Raw genomic sequence first — 25,780 nt, 5'->3', positions numbered from 1 at the left:
AATCAAAAATTTTCATTAAAATAAATAATGGACAGCCAACTCACAAAAAAAAAATGAAATTTTCATCCAAAAATAAAAAATACACACTTAAATTAAACTTAAACTAATGATTACATAATTAAATTAGAATAGTCCTCTAGAAATCTAATAATTAAAATGATAGATAGATGTTATATATTTTTTGGAAATGATTTTAGTTTTTTTTTAAAATTATTTATTACAATCTATTTTAAGCTCACAGTTTTATTTATTGAGTATTGTAATAAATAAATTATAACTTAAGAATATTTTATAGAAGAATATATAAATAAATTAATAATTTATAAACTTACATTAATTTTATATTTAAAAATTAGAATTATATATGATTATCGATTATGATTAAAGTTATAGTTATATTTTAATAACTATTAATTAGAAGTTCTTAGTTTTTAATCATCATCATGCTCGCATTTATTTTCTCAATTTTAATTATATCCTTCAAAGATGATTACATTTTTTTTTTTTTTTGAATTAACCTACCTACATCCATCCTTATCTACAAACTTAAATACATCTTATATAAATATTTTATCAATTTAAAAATACTAGAACTTAAAGTCATTACACATAGTCTTTTTCCAAGGCTTCATTTGTTTGGGGAGAAAGTATTTTCTTGAAAAATATTTGGGGCAAAAAAATCCAAAAATCAACTAAAAATACATTTCAATTAACAAAAAACAAGTTGCTTATGTTATACAAAATTGCAGAAAATGACTTCCCCTTTGCAAAAGGGGAAGTTAGATTTCCCAAACTCTTTATATTTATTTAATGACTTTCTACATTATCGTTTCTCTCTTACTTTGTTTATTTAACTCGCCATTTCTCTCTTACATCGCCATTTGCCTTGTCATTGCCATCTGTCTAATTGTTGAGTCCCAGTCTACCTCGCCATCGTCGTTTTGCGCGATTTGCCTCGCCATTTACCTTGCCATCGACGTCTACATTTCTATATAATTCACCATCATAGTTTTATGCCGTCTACCTTGCCATCGCCGTTGCCTAGGTTGCCATCTGCCTTATAGTCACCGTTCGACTCTCTCTCTAACATTCTTTTTATTCGGTCTCTCTTTAGCCACCAAGTAGTAAGTCGCGGTTACCCCAACAAGTGGTAAGTCGTTGTTTTGATTCTCTCATCTTTTGTTTGAATTGATGATTAGGGTTTGTTTCTTTTGTTGCCTAAAAATTTTGGGTTCATTTTTGTTTTGTTGCTTGAAAAATAATTGAAAATTTTCATTTTTGTCTATGATTGAAAAATTTTATTATTCAAATTGTGATTTTTGGGAATGAATTTCTAGGAGAGATTTTGGATATTGTTGTTGTTATTGCCAATGCTCCATTCTTGCTGTTAACTATTGTTGATGCTCCATCTTTGATGTTTTATTTTTGGTACTTTTGATGTTGGTGTTGTTGCCTTAAAGTACTCTCTGTGATGCTTCATTGTGTTTTATAATAAGATTGGTCCCTAAAAGTTTGATCAAAATTTGATAACGATTTGTGCTTTTGTATCAATCTTTTTTATATACATGGATGCCCAATCTGTTCGTGCCATATGTAAGGGGGCTATTGCAATTGTAGTTGCTATAAACTTTTAGTCATTGATTAGTGTAAAAATAGTAATAGCATATCAAGACAATTACAAAATTTTTATGTACTGTACTTAATAAATCGAGGTGATAGGCATTATGTTGAACAATTTTGTGTAACACCAAGAGCATTTCACTAGTTGTGTAATCTTCTAAAAACACTGAAACTATTACAACCAACTTCAAATATGAGTGTCATAGAGTAAGAGATGATTTTCTTGCAAATAATAGGACACAATGCTAGGTTTCAATTTATCTGTGAAAATTTTTACAAATCGGTTGAAACAGTATACTTCTATTTTAGAATTGTGCTATGTACAATTTTAAAATTACCCAAACATGCCATTAAAAACCTTGAGAGCTCCACCCGTACACAAATAGTCACCAACAAAAGATTGTATCCTCATTTTAAGGTAAACGATTGTTTCTATATGTTTGGTTGGCTAATTTTATTAACAAAAGAAATAGTTCTCACCAAATATTTTTTTTTTTTTTAAATTAGGATTGTGTTGGAGCACTCGATGAAATTTATGTTCAAGCAAATGTACCTTTTGAACTTTAAGTAATATTTTATGGTCAAAATCATGGGACCACACAAAATGTGTTGGCAGCCATCTATTTTGATTTAAAATTTATTTATGTGTAAATGATTCACTGGTTCTAAATGATGTATTATTAAGAGTTGGGGCTTAAGACTCTTGAAGGTATTTATAGAATTAAAATTCATTATATTTATACATATAATTATTAATATGTTTTAGTTGTAATATATTTTGTATTAAATTTGTAAAAAAAATATTATCTTGACAATGTCAGTTATGGCATTCAAAATGGAGTAGAAACTCCATATTCAGGTGAATTATGTTCCTAACCATATTGAAAATCATTTGAGGATGGTAAAGAATGAATAGAGATGTATAATGAGATGACACTTATTGTAGAAAAAGATATGGTAATCGAAAGTTTTGCCAAGTCATTGAATGATATCAACCTTGATAAGATCTCAAAAAATACGATTTACTCCATTAGATGATAATGTTGACATGGAAGAGATACAAAAATTAAAAAATACATTATCATTTAATGTATTTTTTTTAAAAAAGGTTACAACTCTAAGAATACAACTACCAAACATTAAAGATGGGCCATTGTAATTTGAGAGCTAAGCAAACATCGACTTAATGTTGATGTTATATTTGAAATGGTGACTAAAGTAAAAAGGATTGATGAAGTTACCTTTGCCTTGTCTTTGATTTTATAGAAAATTACAAAAACATTTTTGGGCAGAAGTGATAGATGAAGAAAACTTTGGGTGTAAAATTTTATCAAAGGAGATGATGAATCAAGATTGACGTCATAAGAAGATAATATTGTTAATGGTGTTACTTGAATTTAAACTCATAAATTTTATTTTATTGTGGACATGCAATTATTAATTTGTAAATTTTAAACTTGTGCTTTTTAACTTGTTATTTTTATTAAGATTAAGTATGTAAAATTTTATCAAAGATATTTTTTTGCGAGTCATGTTATTTGTACATTATTTATTTATACTTTAGGCTACACAAGTTATATAAATGACATAAATATGCCTTGTCTCACTGCGCCTCAACATTTTGGGCAAAGACATTTTAAATATTGGTACAATATTATGTAATTCAAGGTATACGCAATGATGTATCAATAGTATTTTCTTTTTTGGTTTAGTTTAGTTTTTTTTTTTTTTTAAGCTTTTTCAAGAGAAAACAGAAAAACCCTGACATCCCCTTAAACCCTTCTTCTCCGCACAGCAAGAAGGGTTCTGCATCACTTAGGGCGCCGATTAGCTCTTTTGGCGGACCCCAATTCTTGAACAATTAATTGTTTGTTTGATTATCCGTGAAGGTATACTTCATATGTTGATTGTTTGTTCGATTACATGTGTTAAATTCTATCTCGGTGACGTTAATAACGTTTGTTCTTCAATACGATCATCGGTTGCTGCTGCTGCTGCTCTGTTTATGCTCGTGAACTTCTTCAACAAAGAATATTGCACAAGATTTGAATAAAAAAGATTATGTGTTGTGTTGCTATTTGCACTCATTTGCATCGAGTTTCTATGAGTTTGAACTGAGTTGCTATTTACATGCTCCTGTTTTTTCTCTTGCGTTCTGAAACACAGAGATCGAGACCAATCCGATGGTGGCTTTCGATCATATTCGGGACATGAACGACATTTCTCTGAAGCCTTGGTTGCTGCGTTCGCTCATAAGAGAACACTTGCCGGACCAGATGCGTCCAGTTAAGGGCGTTCCGAAGCTATCATATGTTATGTTTATGGTCAAGACTTACCGACTGTTATCGGAATCTTCCGTTGAAAAATCAAATGACCCGAAGGTGTTCGAGAGCTGGAAAGCTGCTGTAGATTCATGGGTCGATCGCTTATTGATGCTCGCATCCAGCGATATGGTGAATTTCTATTCAATCTGCTCTCCACAAAACAATTTTGATAAATATGTACATAGATAAATGCATAAAAGCATACATAAAATATTGTTGTCTGTGTGCCTGTCTGCAACAATATTAACATCTGGGTCAATTTCAACATACCTATTAAAAATAGTTCCCATGTATGCCTGTGCGTAGGCGAACATTTTTGTGTGTGCCTGACCATGCATGAACGGAAATGCAGTATATGGTTTTTTGTTCAAGTATGAATTAACTGTAAATTTGCTTGATTACATATGTTTTAGCCAGATAAATGCTGGACTGGATTATGTCTTCTAGGAGTGACTTGTCAAGAATGCAGTTCTGAACGTTTCCTCGCATCATACTCCATTTGGCTTCAGAAGCTCCTATTCAATATTCAGGTATTTCAACTAATTTAATAATTTCAAATTAAAAAAGAATTATTGGTTATATCCTGTATTGTACTGAAAGAATGTATTTTAGGAGTGCAACATTGAACAAATTTAGAGAACTTTGGGATTGATATCCTTTAAGTAATAGGATTGAAAAAATACCAACTGCTACCCTCTAGTTCTCGGTTACAAGATGCTATATATACAACAATTGTACTTATCTTCTATCTAAATTTTAGGGAATTAAAATACAAACACAACAACAGATAAGGGGAGAATTTTTCTCCTACTTCTTAGGAATAACTTGATCTTCATCTCTTCCTATTTCTTAGGAACAGCTGGGGCTTTATCTTCTCTTATTCAAACTGGTCATTTTTATCTGCAGTCGGAATCTATCTTCTTATCCTCTGCCATCGTGAATTCCTCCTCAACAAACATAAATGATTTGAGCCGTTTCTCTACTGCATGATGTTAATGTCTGGCACATACAGTCAAGCTTGACAAGCTGCTTCAATTGTGATTTATGGAATTATGAAGTGTGTTAATTTCCTTTATAGAAGAGGACTATTATTTTCAAATGTTTTTGTTTTATTCAAGAATGGTTTTCTTTCTTTATTTTTTCCCCTTTTTAATTGTATTTTAAGTTAGATATATGTAGAATTTGCTTGTATGATTGTCACATTATGCTTTGTCTCATTTTTGACCTGTTTGAGACGTTAATCATGATGTCCTTTCAGTTTCCTCCAGCCTCCTTCAAGAAAATGACAAACTGAATCTGTACAATCAATCATAAACGATTCTTATAGCCGCTGCCATATATTTCAAGGTAACTTGTGTAGTTACAAAATGTGCAGTTGAGACCTAATAGAAAGGTTAAAAGTGGGCATCATATCCTTCCACCATGAAGTAATAATTTTGTACACATTAATACTTTGTCCCAAAATAATAAATTTGTAGAATTATCATAAAGGCATATCAATACTGTAACATCACAGGGCCTCACACAGAAATGCTACCCTCTTTCTTTTGCAAGATCAAGGCTTCATCTAGTTTCTAGTCAGGCTGCTCAAATATTGGCTAAGCCCAAAATTATGTGTTGTTCAACAAACTAACCCCTAGAATGGCACCACTTTGAGATCACCAATGTAAAAACAGGAACAGGTTATGGAACTAGAAAGAGTAGAGAGTCAAGGGTCAATAATTGGACCAGGGTTGAGACTGAATCTATTTTAATTAAATAAAAAATATATAATTGAACTATGATAAAAAATAAAAATTATGTCAATATCTTATTGCAGTTGTTAGTAAATTTATTTGTTAGTTCTAAACTTTTATTATCTTGAAAATGGTATTAAAAAAAAATCTTATATCTCTTTTTTTGATAATAAAAATATCATCACTACTCACTAGTTTTATAATTATCATAGAAAATAAAAATTGCATAGCTACTAAGTTTTAAATATTACAGATATGAATGTAAAAACATGCATGTAATATCTAGGTTCTTATACTATCATTTATCACTATTCACTAGGTCTTATAACCCTAAATCCATATAATTTATGGACTCTTAAAATAAATATGTTCTGCCTGAGAAAAAATGTGGTAGACCTTTTGGTTTCTTGATCGTGATATGTCAGCAACAGAAAGAGGAAAATTGTTAGAGAGAGAGAGAGAGGCCATCGGCAGATTGCATTTGCCTGTAAAAGTGTCAGGTCTAGGAACCTGACCTAGGGTTTCTTAGGTTTTCAGGAAGGAATCAAGAGAGAGTAACCACGAGAGAGAGAGAGAGAGAGAGAGAGAGAGAGGGAGAGGTTTTGGAGGGAATGAATTCTGTTATTTCACATAATAATCCTTCGTCCTCCAAGTAGTAGCCTATTTATAGGCCTTCTAGCTTTCAGTTGTAACAACTGAAAAATACAAGTTACTTTTCAGTCAGTTGTAACTGTTAATTGAAAGGTACACCTTGTACAACAGCAAACAAGGTACAATACAGTAATTGCTACAAGCTGTACTTACTATTATACCCTAGGACTGTGACAAACCCCTCTCCTTAAGAGATTTATTGTCTCCAAGAAATCACAGTAACTGGGCCACTATTTCTTCCTTCCGAATATTCTCGTGAATTAATCAATGGCACATCAACTTCATTAACATCCATTCTACAAACTGAATTAATCAATGGCACATCAACTTCATTAACATCCATTCTACAAACTGGAACTCTTGAATCATCTGTAGATCTACATTCCTGTCCTGTCATCAACAATTTATCTGCAGATACCTTGTATTTGTTCATTGTGTTCTCAGCACTAACAGCTTTCACAAAGTCAGCATTACTTTCAGCAACGTTTCTGAGATGTGAAGGTGTACCATTTCTTCTGTATCTGCTGATAATGCTGGGGACTATTTTTGAAGGGTCTGCATCATATTGGGCATTCTCTTTGACTGAATCTGCCCCTGTAGAAGAAACGTGAGAAGTTTGATTCTTTTTTGTTTTCATGGCTGTTTTCTTTTCCTATGTCTAACAGTACTTCGCCATCTGCGAGACTTAACCTTCTTTACTTCTTCACAATTACCATCTGCCTGCACTCCAGCTTTCTTCTCCGTCATTTGACTATGTGCTTTACTGATCCGTTCACCTTCTCCATCTTTTCTTGCACTTGTTTCATAATTTACATCATTAGAAAAAGACAACTCTCCAGCGTTCAGTTTCTCTTCAAATGCATGAATTCTCTGAGTGTGACGGTTTATAGACTGAGAAGTATCCAATCTCCTCATTTGATGTTTGTTCCTCACTAGCAACATGATGTTCATCCATGTGCTGTAGCTTGCCGTTTCTCTCCCTCTCTGCTACAGCTTGCTCTTCTCTCAACTCTTCTCTGAGGTTGCTAACAATATCCTCAGCTTCTTGAAGTTTTGCTTCAAGCTCTTTGATCTTTCTCTGTTGACCCAAGGATACTGTCTCAGCTTCACTGATCTGGTCCAATTCGGTCATTCCTCTGCTTCCTGTAAGTCAGGAGTATGAGGAAGGATTCCAGCTCCTGTAAAAATCGGTTCTGCAGTGGATCTTGGAGCAAAATCCACTGGTAGGCTGGCCTGAGGCATCTTTGAAAACATTTTCAGGAATCCATCCAGCCTTTGGCCGAAACAAGAAAATTCTTACTTAAACTCCTCTCTCCAGTGTCTGCACAATCTCACGAGTTGCAGCAGTCTTGGCCCTACCTTGACTCACCTCCTCACCTCCTCTTGAGTCTGGCGCAAACCGAGCTCTAGAGTGTCCTGCCTCTCTTCCAATTGTTTCATCCAAGTGCCTTCTGCTATCTCCATAGTTCAATTCTTCAAAATTTCGCATCTGAAACAGACTCCAAGAATAACCTGGATTTGAATTCAGCAATTGAGGATCGGCTGCTTTGATACCAAATGCCAGGTACCTAGACCTGACCTAGGGTTTCTTAGGTTTTAAGGAAGGAATCGAGAGTAAGTAAGAAAGAGAGAGAGTTCAGAAAGAACACAGAGAGAGAGAGAGAGAGAGAGAGAGAGAGAGAGAAGTTTTGGAGGGAATGAATTTTGTTATTTCACATAATAATCTCCCATCCTCCAAGTAGTAGCCTATTTATAGGCCTTCTAGCTTTCAGTTGTAACAACTAACTGAAAAAAACAAGTTACTTTCAGTCAGTTGTAACTGTTAACTGAAAGGTACAACTTGTACAGGAAGCAAAGAAGGTACAATAAAGTAATTGCTACAAGCTGTAATTACTATTATACCCTAGGACTGTGACAAGAAGAAGAACCGCTTGCAAGGATTTTCTTCTTCTACAACAGATTGTCTTTTTCTGCAATATTTTTCCTCTGTAACCAATTGTAGTAAGAGGTCATCAGCAGATCTGGGGTTCTGATTTTGAAGGAAGAGAAATGTTTTCTCTTGTCGATATGGAAGTTTTTCTTTTTCTTTTGCTAAACATTTAGATTTGCGTTTTCAGATTTGGTTTCTTTCTTTCTTTTTTTTTGCTAGGACATAGGTTTCTTTTTTATTTGTTTATTTTTAGTTATGGTTTTCCAGGTCTGGTTTCTGGCTGCACAGTGAAGATGACGGTCAGTCAAACTGGGAGGGGTTGCCTGATTCCCGGTTTGGCTTCCACTCTAGCAAAAAGATGACCAGTTTACTGGTTTTTCTAGCTTGACTAGCTGGTGCAATCCAGTTTTACAACATTGAGATTTACTATTAATTATTTTTGATTTTTATATTAAAAGATCACCATATATATATTTATTTATCCAAGATCATGGGTTTGATACAAGGTTGTGGTTCCATATTATATAACGTGACATATAAGTTGAATAATATAAACCTTATTTCCTTGTGCCTTGAAGTAATATTCTTAGCTAGTTAGCTTGACTAAAGACAAAAGCTCTTGGTCTCAACTTAGCTACTGCAACTAAGATTCAACTATCAATGCACTGAACTATTCTTTTTTTTTTTATATATTATCTTATCATTCTTTTTACCTTTTTTCTTTTAGCTTCATTGTAGAGATTTTGTGAAAACTTTGGTAATTAACTCATATTTGCTTTGCACTTGCATTTTTAACTATCATCCCTTCCAGAGTTCACTCTTCACTTCCTCTTTGTGTTCTTTATATTCTCTCTATGTGTACATTAAGTTAATTGTCATATTTTCTTCTTGTTTATTTTAAGTCCTTCCCAATGATCTATTAGATGGAGGTTTAGAAAGTAGCTTTTTCATTTGCACCCACCTTTGATTCAACGCATGCTTATTTATTTTTAGTGATAAGGTAACAGTGAACTACATGATTATTTATGTAAGTACTTATACTACTATAAGCACATTACAATGCCCTCCCCTAGACATTTCTTGTCCTCAAGAAATGGTTAGTAGGTTGGCTACTTTAGGGAACTGATTGAGCAGGTCTGGGAAGTACTCCCATGTGTTGTTGTCCTCATGTTTGTTGGACCACTTCACTAGTGCTTGCATAATCGGCGCCCCTTGTCGATAGATCACTCTCCTATCCACAATAGCAGCTGGTTCAGGGGAATCATTGATCTTCACAGCTCTCGGGGGTAGGTGGGGACTTATCTGTTGTCCCTCTACTGCCTTCTTTGGCAGAGATACATGGAAGACCAGGTGTATCTTGGTACTTTCTAGTAGCTGAAACTTGTAGGCTACACTCCCAACCTTGGCTACAATAGGAAAGGGACCAAAGTACTTGGGTCTGAGTTTAGAGATGGGGCCTGTGGTTAGTGACTTCAAGTGGGGGCCCTCCAGCTTCAGATGTACTTCCTCTTCTACACAAAATTCCGTCTCGCTTCTCCCTTTGTCAGTCAACTGTTTCATTCGATTCTGAGCCATGGCCAGGTCTTTTTTGAGCTGGTGTATGACTTGCTGCCTTTGTTGCAAGTGTTCATCCATAGCTGCCACACTTGTAGGTCCTAGTAGGGCTAGTAAGAGGGGTGGCTTGTAACCAAAGAGGGCTTCATGTTAAAGGTTTGCCTCGAGTAGAGAGTCTAAGATTCGATGGAAGCAACAAGTTTCAAGCGTCCCTTATATAGATAGACGATTTTTCTAATCAACTGTAATTTTTTTATTAGTTGATGGGTAAAACCGGTAATGTCAATCCTGGTTGGTTATATAGGGATGTTCGCCACTTATTCTATAAAAAAGGAGGGGAAAGGGGTTAAACGCTGGATTTAATTTAATTCTTACTGTAAGTACCTTTTGTGCGATATAGAGAAAAGGCTAGATACTGTGATATTGTGGTAGTCCTTTGTAATCTCGGGTGAGGCAAAGATTGTACTTGGGTTAAGGTTGTACTGATCATTTTGAATAAAAGAAGACTGCTCTCGGTGGGAGGACTTAAGGATGGATGTAGGATCGTTCCAAGAACGATCTGAACTAGGATAATTCTGGTGTTTCTTGTGTGGTTTGAGTTTCTATTTTTGTTTCTTTCAATTCTAAATTATGTTATTCAATTTATGTTCTTTAATTACAATCAGTTCGTAACTGGGTGCGACAGTGAGAGGTGTAAATCCGTATGGTTACAATTGGGAGCACTAACAGACTGTTAATTCACCCAAGAAGCCAACAAATATGACACTTTTTACACTCTCATTCATTGACACAATCATACGACATAAACAAAAATTAAAGAACGAAATCAAAATTGAAAAGATCAAAGTTAAGAACAATCAAACCACACAATAGGCACTGAGAATTTATCCTGGTTTGAACTGATAAATCAGTTCTACATCCTGTAGTACTGAGAGCAATCCAATATAAATGAAATCAGATACAAGAGTTTCCAAGGCTTTCTCTCACACGAGCACAATCCTCTCCAAGATTACAAGGACTACCAAAATCTAGCCTTTCTCTTGATTTCTCATTGCACTCGTTCACAATAGAGAAATTTACAAATGAATGATGATCTATGCGCTTACCCGTGCCCTCTATATATAGACATAAGGGCGGATATAACAAGGGAATTAAAAAAGATATGACAATACCTAAATTGCCCCTCAACTGATAGTGACTGTTAAACCACTAAGCAGTCAACTAACTGACTTGCGCAACAAACCAAACCGGGATCTATCTCTCTTCCTTCTAGATCTCCAATACTCAATGCAAAACTAACAATTCTCCACCATTTTGCATGAGTATCATCCATAAACTGATTTCATCAATTGCTCATCCTTTTAACCTGCAAAAAACAGAAACCGATCATTCATTTACAGAAGAGATCTGCAAGAGTCTTAAACAATGGTGTAATTTAGCCATAGACATTGCCTTCGTGAATATATTATCGACTGCATTATCCTCATCAACCACCTTAATTAGATCCACTTCCTTTTAAAGTGGTACCTCACATCAATATGCTTCGTTCTCTCATGGTGAGCTTGATTCTTAGCTAAGTGTATGGTACTTTGGCTATTACACATTAGAGTAGCCTTAATATCTTTCCCTAGGAGTTCATCTACTATACCCTTCAACCATAAGGCCTCTTTTATAGCTTTAATAACAGCTATATACTCAACCTCAGTGGTGGAGAGAGCCATTATAGATTGTAAATTGGTTTTCCAGCTAATGGTTGAGTTCCATAGCTTAAACACATATCCTGTAGAGGATCTTCTCTTATTTATATCCGTTGTATAATTAGCGTCAGCGAACCCTAGAATGTTAGGCTCTTCATCTAAACTAGCTCCATCATAAACTAATGCTATATTGATTGTTCCTTTTAGGTACCTAAATATCCACTTAACGACTGCCCAATGGTCTTTTCTCAGATTAGCTATGAACCTACTTGCAACGCTCATGGCATGGGCTAAATCCGGCCTTGTACACACCATGCAATACATAAGACTACCTACAACACTTGAATAGGGAATCTTCTTCATCTCTCTCATGCTGTCTTCATCACTCGGTGATTGCATGTGGGACAACTTAAAATGTTGAGCAAAAGGAACATTGACTTCCTTTGCCTCAAGCATATGGAACTTCCTAATGAGCTTCTCAAGATAGGACTTTTGCGATAGCTGGACCTTCCTTAGTTGCTTATTTCTAGAGATTTTAATTCTTAAAATCTTCGTAGCCTCTTCTAATTCATTTATTTCAAAGGCTGATTTCAACTTCAACTTTGAACTTTGGACTTCCACATGTGATTGGCTTGCAATCAACATGTCATCTACATAAAGGAGGAGATATATGAAGATCTTAGATGAAATATGCCTATAATAAATGCAGCTATCAAAATCACTCCTCTTGAACCCTTGGCTCAACATGAATGTGTCGAATTTCTTGTACCATTGCCTAGGGGACTGCTTAAGTCCATATAAGGATTTTTTCAGCAATCATACTTGCTCCTTCTTACCCCTAATCTCAAATCCTCTAGGCTGCTCCATTAGAATATCCTTTTCTAATTTCATGGAGGAAAGCAGTGGTCATATCCATTTGCTCTAGGCTTAGGTCTACGTGGGCAGACATATCAAATAAAATCCTAATTAAAGTGTGTCTCACAGCTGGTGAGAATATTCATTAAAGTCCACCCCTTCCACTTGGGTGAAGCCTCTTGCTACTAACCTAGCCTTATGCCTAGGTTTTGATTCACTCTCTGGCTGCCATTTGCTGCATCCAACCCAATCCTTGCAGCATCATGACCAAGCTGTTTCTGAACAGCTTCCTCTTGATTTTCCCTTTTCATCCCCATCTTTCTACTTTCCAAGAAAGAGTTTTCCTTAAAGATCACATCCCTACTAGCTATAGTCCTTGGCATATCCTCCTCTAAACACCAGAGCTATAACCCTTAACCCCTGTTGGATAGCCTATAAATCCTTGGGCTCTAACTTGCCTTGCTTCACATGAGCATAGGCAATACAACCAAATACCTTCATATGTTCAAGGCTTGGTTTATGGCCTTTCCACATCTCATAGGGTGTTTTAAATCCTATAGTTGCCGATGGAGATCTATTAATTACATATGTGACTGTTGTTACAACTTTTCCCCAAAATGCCTTTAGGCAGCCTAACATTTATTAACATGCACCTCACCCTATCTAAAAGGGTCCTATTCATCCTCTCGGTCAAGCCATTTTGCCTAGCGTTTCCAGAGGATGTTAGGTGCCTTAGAATACCATTATCACTACACATTTGGGAGAAGTCTTTATTACAAAACTCTAGACCATTATCGGTTTTAATGATCTTTATTTTCCTACCCATTTGATTCTCTATCATGATTTTTCAGGTTTTGAAAGTCTCAAAAGTTTGATCTTTTGATTTTAGAACATACACCCAAACCATCCTAGAGAAACCATCTATTATGGATAAGAAATATCTTGCCCCTCCATGGGTTAAGGATTGACTAGGGCTGTTGGGCAACACCAACTCTTGGTGTACCAAATGCAAGGGTTTCTAGATTTCAAAACTTTTTCGAAAAACAATCAAATGCGTAGCGGAAATAAGCCACAAAACCACCTTGCAAGACTTGGTATCAATCAATCATATGCATAAAACTGAAACCATTCCATAGGGCGTTTAGAGATATAACTTATGGAGATATCGGTTTTGATGTATGGGACGAAAACCTCCTCCAATGGTAGCAACTCCTTGCTTCCAACAGCTCCCGAACAGTCCACCAGGTAGTCTCCTACTGCCCCGAACAACAAGCCGGGTGACTAGCCCGTCTTTCGAAAATACTGGAGACCTAGTTAGTCCATGCTCCTCATGTGGATGAACCCCATAGGAAGACCCATGTGCTAGACAAGTATCCTATGGGTGATTCAAGCTAGATATTGGGTTCAAAACAAAGGGATACCCAATTCAATAAACTCTTTATTGGAATGGGATTTCTACTCAAGCAAAACAAGAGATGGTTGGAGCAACAAGTGGAAACAATGGGCTAGGATTTTTGGCACTGGAAGAAGGAAGAAGAAGGGCACAATGGCCGAGAGAAGCCACAACCACCAATGTCAAAAATCATCATCTGCCTTTCTTCTTCTTCTTACCTTTTATATGCAAGTCCAAAACCTTAAAACACCTAATATGGACAAATGACCACAAGGGAGCGTGAGGGGACAAAGGGGAGACCATCTAGACCTCCAAGGACGAAGGACATCCTTCTTGTTGAAGCCCTCTGCCATGCGTTGTCCAAATCGGCGCAAAAACAACAAAGGAGATGTGCTGGTTCGTGACATTCACGACAGAAACTGTCGACAGTTCAAGGGAAATCGTTGATAGTTTCCTTCAGATTTCCAACAAGCTGTCCACAGTTCATTAGAGGGCTGTTGATAGTTTCTTCTCTTTGCCTTAAGTGTTATACCTAGGGTCACTGGAACAGTTTTCTTGGACAGAAATTACGCCACACACAATCTCACACATGCATGAATTTGATCTTAAGAAAATATTCAATGAATTCAACAGAAACGATAAATAGAAACAGAATTAAAAGAATAAGAATACACAAACAAAAACGCAAACCACACATCCACAAGAACACCAAGATTATCCTGGTTTATGCCAATTGATTTGGCACTACATCCAGCCTTAAGAACCCTCCAAGAGTAGCCTTCTTTGATTAATAAAGAATGATCCCAATACATCAATTGCACCCTCTCGATTACAAGCCTTCTCTCAAGATTACAAAAGCTATTCTAAAACACAACCTTTCCTCTCTCAAAGCTTTCTTGAGAAACAATTGAATTATGCGCCTAATGCCTAGGCCTCTCCTTCTCTATTTATTGAATATTTAGAGTGGCAATTCCTAGGCTATTAAAGAATGGATATTTTCGATTTTACCCCTAGCTTGACAGCTATTTACAAGAGAGTCCACCGCTTATCTCTACCCTTTAAAATCACATAATAACCTATACAAAAACACTGCTGTCACTGCCTCAATACTCTAGACAAAACTCTAACATTAAGTTTCTCCAAATTGCATCTAGGCCCCACCATTAACTCTTAATGACACTTTCACCATCTCATGATGAAATCGAGACCCCCGTTAACTCTTAATGGCATGCTCGTCAACTCTTGACAGTTACTTCAATTAATTTCAAACTTGATTCATTAGCTCTTAACGCATGCCTGTCAACTCTTGACAATTATTCCAATTAATTCCGAACTCGATCCGTTAACTCTTAACGGTGTCATCATTAACCATTAATGATGATCATTAATCACAACTTTAAAAATCGCTTAATCAACTACATTTGGATATGCGTGTGACCTTTTAGGTTCATTACTAAGTAGCAATCGGGACGTGTTGAACACTTTGACACCGACCAATAACTTTGGTCTATAATGAAGATCCCTCCATCTTTTCGAAGTACCCCAAAAGACCCTGAGTGACAATTACTATTATGTCAGGGCGATCTTACCAGTAATGAAGTCAAACTTCAATGAGAATCTATTTGGGATTTTGATTCCCGTGTACTATAATTCCTCCATCGATTAAGATCCCGATCGAATGAGAGTCATGGAGTGATCAAACTCACTAACTCGATAGCTATGCCAAGATCTAGCGTGGTGTGGTCGAGGTGATACATTGGAACTCTTTCCGACATTTGAAACATTTTACAATCAAGTGTACTCTGGCCAGAGGTTCATACAACCACAACTATCACTGATCGCATAGGATGTTCGCTTTGCCCCGGAGGTCGACGGATCCCATTAGCAATCACCTGCCTCCATATGCTACTACATAGAGACTACACAGTGCATCTCTCCATCTGATAACTGAACGGTTTTTAGCAAAGACAAATCTCAGGCACCGACATACAAGACAACTGTGTTGACTTCGGTCTAAGGACCAATAACACAATCGAATGTATGTGACAGATCAAAGATCCTCTTTGCCATGTGATCTGTCATGTTCATCACATTCAATAGATGTTTCACTAACATCTACCCGCATGTCTACTATATCTATCTCATGGATTATGGCATGTGACTCACCATACTTTATCGTTAGTATCCCATACTAATCAAAGGTAGTAACTCATGTGCCAGTCCGTAATTGATTGCTCATAGCCCGCTTTTGAGAAATCTAAGGACTGAGATTCTATACTTTAAGAAATCCTTAGTTCGATAGTCTTTGTCACATATTCTTAACACTTAAGAATAAGACCATCAACAAGAAATTTAAGGGCTCATTCATATACGATGATTGGAGAGGTATGAATGAAGATATGACCTCAAAATATGAAAGTATATTTTATTATATTTGTAAGATTTATATCATTAGCCTCTAATTGACACCGTTAGATGTTATCTAAATCTAGCATTAGGACACTAACACTGATGATCTCCAACTTGCAATTGTTCCTTAGATTCCTTCACTACTTGATTGGCAGCCTTAGAAGTACCTCCACACTGTTGGCTGCTCATAGAATAACTTTTAGGTTGCAGCTTATGCTTTCTGTAAAAGGCTTTTAGTGCTGATTCTTGTAGCCTAACCTTCTCAGCCACTTGTTTTATCGTCGCAGGATGCATCATTTTCACAATAGGCCTCAACTCATCATTTAGACCACTGATGAATCTCTATACAAAGTAAAACTTATTCAAGGTCGGATGGGAATTGAGCATCAGTGCTTTCATTTCCTCAAACTTGACTTGGTAATCCATAGCAGGGCCTTCTTGTGTTAGTTTGTTGAACTCTTCATTGCAACTCTCATATCCAACCTGATTTAAGGCTAATTCATCTGCTTTCTGCAAACTAGAAGCATTAGATAGGTGTCACATTCCTAAGGGTAGAATAGTAAATGTAATTTCCTCTTATGCTACAAAGATTGTACTTAGTTGGTTAGGAGCAGCCATGCATCACTGGGTGTACATTCTCGGTTGGTTGTATTCTAGCTGGAGGCTATACATACAAGGCCACGGCTAGAGAATGGGGATTATGAAATGAATGATGTGAATCCTTTCTCTCTTCATTTTGTTATCTCTCTCTCATTTCTTCTCTCCTTTTAAATTCTTCTCTATTCTTGAATATATGGAAACGATCCCTTGTCAGATCTGGGGATCTGACAATTGGTATTAGAGTAAGGCAATTTTTGGCCTTGGACAGAGATCAAGTCGACGGCTAGGGGCAAGTTGAGGCGATTGGAATTCATATCGATCGCTATTGCTTCGACAGGAGGTGCGATTGATAGATTGAATGATGGCGAAAGGGACTAGAATGAAGCAATTGGAAACTCGTTTGGGTGTTCTAGTGATGGGGCTTCGCTAGAATCAAGAATAGTTGGAGGATAAGTTGGACATGATGGAATTAGACCTTCGCCAAACTTAGGAAGAGATGAATTGAAGCAGGTCGGGAAATTCAGCCACTAGGGAGGAGGTTCCTGACCTTCGAGCGAATTTCATGAGCCTCAGAGAAGAATTATTTGGGTTTGGCTGACAGTTAAGTATTGTACCGAGCTTGTTCTCACGATTGCCAAATGCAAGCTTATTGACAAACTTGCCTCCAAGGTCCACATTGGCTTCGATTCTGACGGGATTAGGATTCCGACAGCATGCTCCTTATCCTCTCGAAACAGAGGAACGATTGAAATTTGTATCGGAAAATTCCACTAAGGGAGCATGTGTATCAGTATCACACCCTAATGTTGAGGCTAGTCATTCCGACATTCAAAGGTGACAAGCTGTGATGGTGAGTTCGACATTGTGAGTGGTTCTTCCATCACTACTGAGTGGAAGAAGGCTAGAAGGTGAATCTGGCTGCTGCCTACCTAAATGTATGGTGGATGCGTGGTTTTAGGGCTGGAGCAGAAGGAGGATTGATCTAGTTTGGCACGATTTCATAGCAGACTTTTGTTATCACTTTGGGGAAAGGACAATGACAGATGTTGTAGAAGAATTCAACAAACTAAAGTAGGACAGATCAGTAGAGGATTATCAAACCAGATTTGAGGAGTTAAAGTCGTTACTAATCCTCTCTCATCCAACATTGGGTGAGCCATATTTTGTGTCTAGTTTCATCAGTGGACTAAGTAAGTGATAAACTTAGACCAACTGTCAAGATGTTCTAGTTGGCCACCATCAAATAGGCTGTAGAGAAAGCTCGACTCCAAGAGTCAGCCTTGGAGGCGATTTTTAAGAAGCAGAGGACTATATCTGAGGGATATACTGGGAGCAACTTATAGAATAGTGGAGGAGGCATGTCTAAGCTTGGCCATCAAATAGGACATAAGGGTAACCTACTTCCTAAGGCTATACCCAACCTCACCCTGACAAGATCCCTCACGGTGGAATAAAAACGACAGCTTGGTTTATGCTTTTGTTTTAGAGAAAGGTATTCCCTCGGACATCAATGTAGGAAACATTTATTGCAAATGGTGGGTCAAGAAGAAGAGGAAGAAGAAGGAGCAAAGGATGCTTGTGAATTGGAGGCTACGGGAAATGGAGGTGTCGGAGAGGAATGTGGGGAGATAGCATTGCATGCCTTAGAAGGTTGCGCGTTAGAAAAGATAATTAAGGTGAAAGCTCGGTGGGAAAGAGGAGAGTGACGATCCTCATTGACAGTGGAAGCACACACACCTTTTTGGATGAGGGTACTGTCTTAAACTTGCAATGTCCCATGCAGGCAACTCTTCCCGTAGTAGTTAGTGTTGCCAATGGTAGTAAAATGGTAAGTAGATTCAAAGGCCCATATTTCTAATGGATGATGTAGGGTCATGAATTCACTATGGACTTGCAGATCTTAAAATTAGGTGGTTCACACATTGTGCTAGGGGTGGATTGGATAAAAATAGTGAGCCTATTGATTCTTGATTTCAATAAGCTGGAAGTAACCTTTGAATTGGCAGGGAAGAGGTTAACATTAACTGGGTGTTTAGAAGAGGGTGAATGCAAATTGGTGACAAGTTGAAGGATGCAAATTCAGCGTGGGGAAGTTGCCATAACCCAACTACATTCCATATATGTAGTGGAATTGGGGGATGAGGAGGGAGGTGCAGGAAGAAATGCAACAACTGAAGGAGGGGACCATTCAAGGCGTAAACTTGCTTTCGCACTGCATTCTCTCAATGAGATATAACCTTGTGACCCTTTATATTCATTGTTGATTGAGTTTGAGGATTTGTTTGTTGAACCTTCTACCCTACCCCCAAACCGATTCCTTGATCACACTATCCATTTAAAACCCAATGTAGAGCCTGTGAATGTCTGGTCCTACAGGTATTCTCCTTTCTAAAAAGTTGAATAGAAAGATTGGTCAAGGAAATGTTGACCAAATCAATAGCCGAGTCAAAGCCCTTTTGCTTCCCTCATCCCCCTGGTTAAAAAGAAGGATGGCTCTTGGCGGTTTTGTATTGATTACCGCCAATTGAACTCCATCACCATAAAAAATAAATTCCCAATTCCAATCATAGAGGATCTCCTAGATGAATTATCTAGAGCCACTATCTTTTCGAAGCTTGGCCTAAGATCCGGATAAGATTAGAATGAGTCCAATAGATCCAAAGATTGCCTTTAGGACTCATCAAGGCCTTTATGAATTTTATAATTATGCCATTTGGCTTAACTAATGCCCCTGCCACATTCCAAACCTTGATGAATCACATCTTTAACTCTTACACGAGAAAATTCATACTTGTTTTTTTTGATGACATTCTCATGTACAATCCTTCTCTTGACCAGCATTTGAGCCACTTAAGAATAACCTTCAAAATCCTCAGATGTAATCAACTATTTGTAAAGAGGTCTAAGTGTATTTTTACTAAAAGGAAAGTGGAATACTTAGGCTACATAATTATTGGGGAAGGGGTGAGCATAGTCCCAAATAAAATTGTTGTCATTGTGGAGTGGTCGGAACCACAAACTGTTAAAGACCTAAGGGGATTCCTAGGCTTAACAGGATGTTACAAGAGGTTCATCAAAGATTATGGTGTTATAAGAAACCCATATAATGAGTTACTCAAGGAGAATAGCTTTGGATGGAATCCAAGGGTAGAAACACCCTTTCACACACTAAAGAAGGCAATGACACATGCTCCTATACTAGTCCTGCTTGACTTCATTGAGCCTTTTATTTTGGAGGTAAATGCTTGTGATGGGGGTAGGTGCAGTGTTTGTGAAGGAGGGTAAACCCTTGGCTTTTCTCAGCCAAGCCTTAGCCCCAAAACACTTGGGATAAGCATTTATGACAAAGAGCTAATTGCAGTGTTAATGGTAGTGGACAAATGGAGGTATTACTTAGAGGGGAACCAGTTTGTAATAAAAACTAGCCATAAGAGCCTCAAATTCCTAATGCAACGGAGGTTGCATGCTCAGTTACCAAGAAAAGGAGTGACTAAGCTGCTAGGACTTGACTACACCATACAGGACTTGACTACACCATACAGTACAAAAAAGGGAAAGAAAACAGAGTGGTAGATATACCGTCAAGGAAGGAGGAAAAAGGGGGTTGTTAAGCTATCTCAGTAGTGGTGCTTGATTGGGTGAAGGAAATAACGACGAGTTATGAACAAATCACATGTGTAAAGGATCTTGTGACTCAGTTATCGACTCAGCCCACTAATCGAAATGGTTGTACCATGTCAGCTAGGTTACTATGGTACAAAGGAAGGCTGGTGCATAGTTCTGAAAGGTGAGAGGCGCATCGAGGCGCAAAGGGTCCTGGAGCTTGAGGCGCACGAGGCGAGGCGCTCCTTTTAGAAAAAAAAGTTCAAAATCTTATAAAATCATAAACAACTATCAAATTATCAATAATAACACATGCATATCATTCATGATTCATCATCTTCAAATTCTAAACTAACAACATCAAAGTTGATTCATTCATCATGTAAATTTTAAACTAGAAACATCATTAAAGTTCAAACTCAAAGTCTCAAACTCAAATTCAAACAAGTACCAATCATCATGCAAAGTTCTAAATAAACACATAAACACTACAAGTCCACAATCAATAAACACTACAAGTTCACAATCAAGAAAATGTTTTCATTTTGAAAAGTGCTATTTTTCTAAGTCTGGAAGATTAGCGCATTATAAGGAGACATATAAGAAAATGTTTTCATTTTGAAAAACTATCTCCCGGTATTTTGATAGCTAATATTCATTGTTGTTAAAATGATTTTTAATAAATTTTTCAAGAAATAATAGGTATGTATTTTGGGGGTGGTAAAATTGCTAAATCCCGAGTTTGTACTAAAACCAAAATTTTATTTTATTGTTATGGATTTTGATTTTTTAGATATTTTTTTTGAATCCAAATGGGGGGTACTTTCTTATTTATATTTATGTATTAAAGTAAATGGAAGGTAAAATATAAATTAAAGAAAATATGTGGTAATGTATATATGCAGGAACCAAGAAGAGGGGAGGCTGGAGAGGAGAGGAGGAGAATGTAAATATGTTGTAATGTATACATGTTGGAATCGAGAAGAGGGGAGGCTGGAGAGGAGAGGAAGAGAGGATGCGGGCGCTGCTGGAGTCGGGAGGAAGATGGAGTAAGGAGCGAATTGGGCTGCCCAGGTTTTAATTAAAACCTAGGTTTCATGAGGCGCGCCTCTCTCCCCAGCACCTCACTGTGCAAGGCGAGGGGCTTGCTGAAATCGCCTCGCCACAGCCCAAGCGAGGCGCTGAATTGGCGCCTAGGCGCCCCTTTAACAACTATCCGGTGATAGGAGAAGATGACCATCTTAGGAAAAGGATCCTGCAGTCAGTGCACAACTCGCCCATAGGAGGACACTCAGGCTTAAATGTCACTTATCATAAGGTAAGGCAATTGTTTTACTGGCTTGGGAATAAAAGGGTTGTGACCAAATATCTGCTAGAGTGTCCTATCTGTTAGTGTTGTAAGCATGAGCAGGTCCCTTATCCAAGCTTGTTGCATCCACTTAACATATCGAAATAGGCGTGGCAGCAAATTTCTATAGACTTTGTGGAAGGCTTGCCTAAGTTAGAAAGGAAGAATGTTGTACTAGTAGTGGTGGACAAACTGACAAAATTTGGCCATTTCATAACTATGGCTCATACCTGAGGTAGCAAGGCTATTGTTAGATTCAGTGGTGAAAATACGTGGGCTGCCACTGTCCATAATCTCGGACAAGAACAAAATATTCACCAACAACTTTTGGAAGGAGCTATTCAAGCAATTGGGAGTGGGGCTACACATGTCCATAGCATACCATCCCGAAATTGATGGATAGACTGAAAGAGTAAACCAATGCCTAGAAACTTACCTCAGGTGCATTTGTTTTTCTAAGCCAAAGAGTTGGAACAAGTGGTTGCCACTAGTTCAATCGTGGTATAACTCTTAACTTCCACCATTCCTTGAAGAGATCCCCATTTGAGGCCCTCTTTGGATATAAACCGCCCTTAATACCTGCTATCATGCAATACTCAAGTACTGAAATGGCGGCGGACCGGTACTTGTAGTAAAAGAGAGGCATTGCAGGTGATAAAGAAAGAATTAACGATAGCACAGAACTAGATGAAGCAAAAGGCATATAGGAAGAGGAGTGAGAGAACTTTCGAGGTGGGGGACATGGTCTATTTGAAGGTCAAAAGATTTTAGCAACAACTTTTTTGTACAACCCCTGACGACAAAATTAAGTCCCAAGTACTATGGACCATTTCTGATAATGGCCAAGGTAGGAAAGGTAGCATATAAGCTGCAGTTACCATAAGGAGTGCTAATTCACTCGGTTTTTCAAGTCTCCCTATTAAAAAAATTAGTGGGGCATACTAATCTGACTAGCCTGGATCTCTCTTCTATAGAAGAAGACTCATCAGAAAGAGTGGAGCTGCTTGTAGTGCTGGAGAAGAGAGTAATCTATCAAAATTCTGTACCCTTAACCCAAGTCTTGGTGCAATGGATCCACATGCACTCTGATCGCACAACCTAGGAATACTTGCCTGATCTTCTCAAGCAATTCCCTCAAGTTGCCCAACTTTTGTAATTTCTTGAGGACAAAAAATGTTACAAGGGAGGGGGTATTTGTCACATTCCTAGGGGGTAGAACAGTAAATATAATTTCCTCTTATGTTGTAAAGATTGTACTTGGTTAGGAGTAGCCATGCATCACTAAGTGTACATTCTTGGTTGGTTGTATTCTAGCTGGACAGCTAGAGAATGGGGGATTATGAAATGAATGACGTGAATCCTTTCTCTCTTCGTTCTATTCTCTCTCTCTCTCTCTCTCTCGTATCTTCTCTCCTTCAAAATTCTTCTCTATTCTTGAACTAAACGATCCCTTCTCTGATCTGGGGATCTAACAATAGGCTTCCGGCGCTTGCTTGAATTGGTTCGACAATGGAACTTGAAAATATTTCCTTTTGTAAACTGATCCAAAACCTCTGTGAAATCAAAATCATTAAGTCGTCTAGTTTTTGTTTGAGGTTATCGACTTTCTCTTGGAATTTGTTCTCCATCTCCACAGTTTAGATTTGCCTGAATGTTAGCCTATAAGTGCTCACCTCACAAGTCAGCAACCAAAGATTGGCTGTGCAGAATTAACTATTAAGATCGAATTCCTAAGATCGGCTGAATTAGGTTTAACCTAAGACTAGCTGAAATCCTTGAAAATTTGCCTCTAAAACAGCCTCTTAATTATTGCCTGCTATCAGCTTCCAAGGACAGCCTTCCAATACTTGCCTAAACCTCAATTCAGCGACCTTGATTTTGTTCGCTGAATCATTGCTATGAATCGTCTATCAAATTGATCAACTTTGCTGCTTTGAATTGCTAGAACTCACAACCAAAAATCAAGTTGTAGGTATTGACTAAGTCACCATGTTGTAGCCGATAACCGTCGGCTCTGATCTTCCTTCAAATTCGACTCGGAATCACTGCTAAAGTTGCTTAGGTCAGTAGTCACATATGAAACTGCTTTCAAACTCACCTGTAGTTGCCTCAATTAACAACCTATTTCACAATTCAACAATCGAGATCCAGCTGCTTTGGATCAACAACTGACAGTCGCTTGGCTCCACAATTCTTGTGACTCGATCTGTCTCTAATACCTTTAAGTCGGATTGGAATTAATTACTATAATTGCCGGAATCACAGGTGAATCATTGGCCCTAATACCATTTGTTATGTACCTAGGGTTTGGATGGGAAATTGGAAGGAATTGAGGGAGATAGAATAAAAAAAGGAGGGAGAAATCAGAAGAAATGAGGGGGAAATGCAGACAAAACAAAGAAAGAGAGAGAATCAGAGGGAAATGAGAGAGAGATCAGAGAAGTTGAGAGAGAAGCATATTCAATTATCATTCAACTATGAATATTCTCTAACTAATCTAACCTATTTATAGACTGTTCTAGCCTTTCAGTTACAATACAATCGAAAGGTACAACTATTGCAACAACAAAGTGCAACAACCAAAAGACATACATATAATACATAATTACTATTATATCCTTAGGGATCCTTGTGGTCGTGACAATAAATAAACTTGTCATGTCTTTATCCATTTATTACTATTATGTGGGGTCGGCTGCGTGAGTTCTAGATTTTCATTTATTTTTGTGCATTGTGCATTGCCTTTTCTTTAGTATATACTTAATATTAGACCTAAGTATCTTGCTAAGTTTTTTTGGTCTTCCTCTACCTTCTTCACTAACTACTTCCATAGCATCAACTCTTCTCACAGGAGCCTCTATTAGTTTTCTTCTTCTCCATCTGGTATTTCATATTTCGCTACTAAAGAAGTCAGTGGAGAACCAACCTGTCAGCGCCCAGCTACTACAGACAACACCCAACTCAGAATTGCCCCCTGAACCTATTGCCATTGTGGACCGCCGAGTCATTTATCAACATGGAACCCCAATCATACAGGTGCTGGTACAGTGGTCCAGCATGCCAACCGACAATAGTACTTGGGAGTACCTCCTAGACTTAAGCAGTTTCCAAGGGCTGCTAGTCTTCTAACTATTTCTTGAGGATAAGAAATGTTATAAGGGGAGGGTAATTGTCATGTACCTGGGGTATACTGTAATAAATAAAACAGTGGGGAGGAGATGATATAAACAATTGTATAAGGGTAGTAGTGAGCTATGAAACTTAGGCAGTTATAATTAGCAGGATATGTAGCATGTGAGGAAGGCTATAAATAATGGCCGGCCTTATTCTTTTGGGCATGGAATATTTTGAATGAAATATGAATTTCCCTCTCATTCTATTTCTCCATTTCTCTCCCTATTCTTCTAATTCCTTCCTCCCTCTTGCGAGATCCTACCATTCGAAAGGGGACCAGCTTTAGAATACTGCCAGATCCTCGTGGATCTGACATAACCTTATTTATAATTTTATCATTTCTTGTATTAGCACACAACCATCTTATCATCCTCATCTCAATCACGCTCATAGTTTGCATGCATTGGTACTTTACTGCCCAACATTCCATGCCATATAATAAAGTTGGTCTTATAGAATTTTCTTCTTAGCTTTAATGGAATCTTACTATCACATAAAACACTAGATGCACTTTTCCATCTTAACCAACTTGCTTTAATTCTGTAAGTGACATCCTCATTAATTTCTCCATCTTTTTGAATGATTGATCCAAACTATTTAAATTGGTCTTTTCTTGGTATGATTTGATCTTCCAATTTTTCTATAAATCATCCACTTATATTTATCCTAAAATTACATTCCATATATTCGGTTTTCACCCTACTTAATTTTAATCTTCTATATTCTAAAGGGTCCCTCAATAACTCAAGTTTAGTATTCATGCCTTCTTTTGTCTCATCCACTAACGCTATGTCATTTGCAAATAGCATACACCATGGCACCTCTACTTGAACATGTTTAGTGAGTTCATCCATTACTAGGGCAAATAGGTAAGGACTTAATGCAG

The 25,780-nt window shown here is 37.3% G+C and overlaps 1 protein-coding gene across 7 annotated transcripts in view; it reads left to right on the top strand.

The window, feature by feature from the left end:
* Positions 1-3,360: 3,360 nt before the first annotated feature.
* Positions 3,361-25,780, top strand: part of LOC127806114 (uncharacterized) — a 137,824-nt gene continuing 115,404 nt past the window's right edge. For 5 of the 7 annotated variants that reach the window (XR_008024346.1, XM_052343147.1, XM_052343151.1 and 2 more), the window contains exons 1-3: positions 3,361-3,509; positions 3,787-4,073; positions 4,358-4,474. Coding sequence is in view for 6 of the 7 variants with exons in the window: in XM_052343147.1 (XP_052199107.1) it covers positions 3,804-4,073; positions 4,358-4,474 (387 nt within the window). In the remaining variant the exon portion in view is untranslated. Of the gene's footprint in view, positions 3,510-3,786; positions 4,074-4,357; positions 4,475-25,780 lie in introns of those variants that run through there. The other 2 variants (XM_052343153.1, XM_052343152.1) reach the window with 1 other exon arrangement.

This window comes from Diospyros lotus, chromosome 7 (genome assembly GCF_014633365.1).
Source record: "Diospyros lotus cultivar Yz01 chromosome 7, ASM1463336v1, whole genome shotgun sequence".
NCBI lineage: Eukaryota > Viridiplantae > Streptophyta > Magnoliopsida > Ericales > Ebenaceae > Diospyros > Diospyros lotus.
Note: the sequence above shows the minus strand (reverse complement) of the source record. Positions and strands in the feature narration are given on the sequence as shown.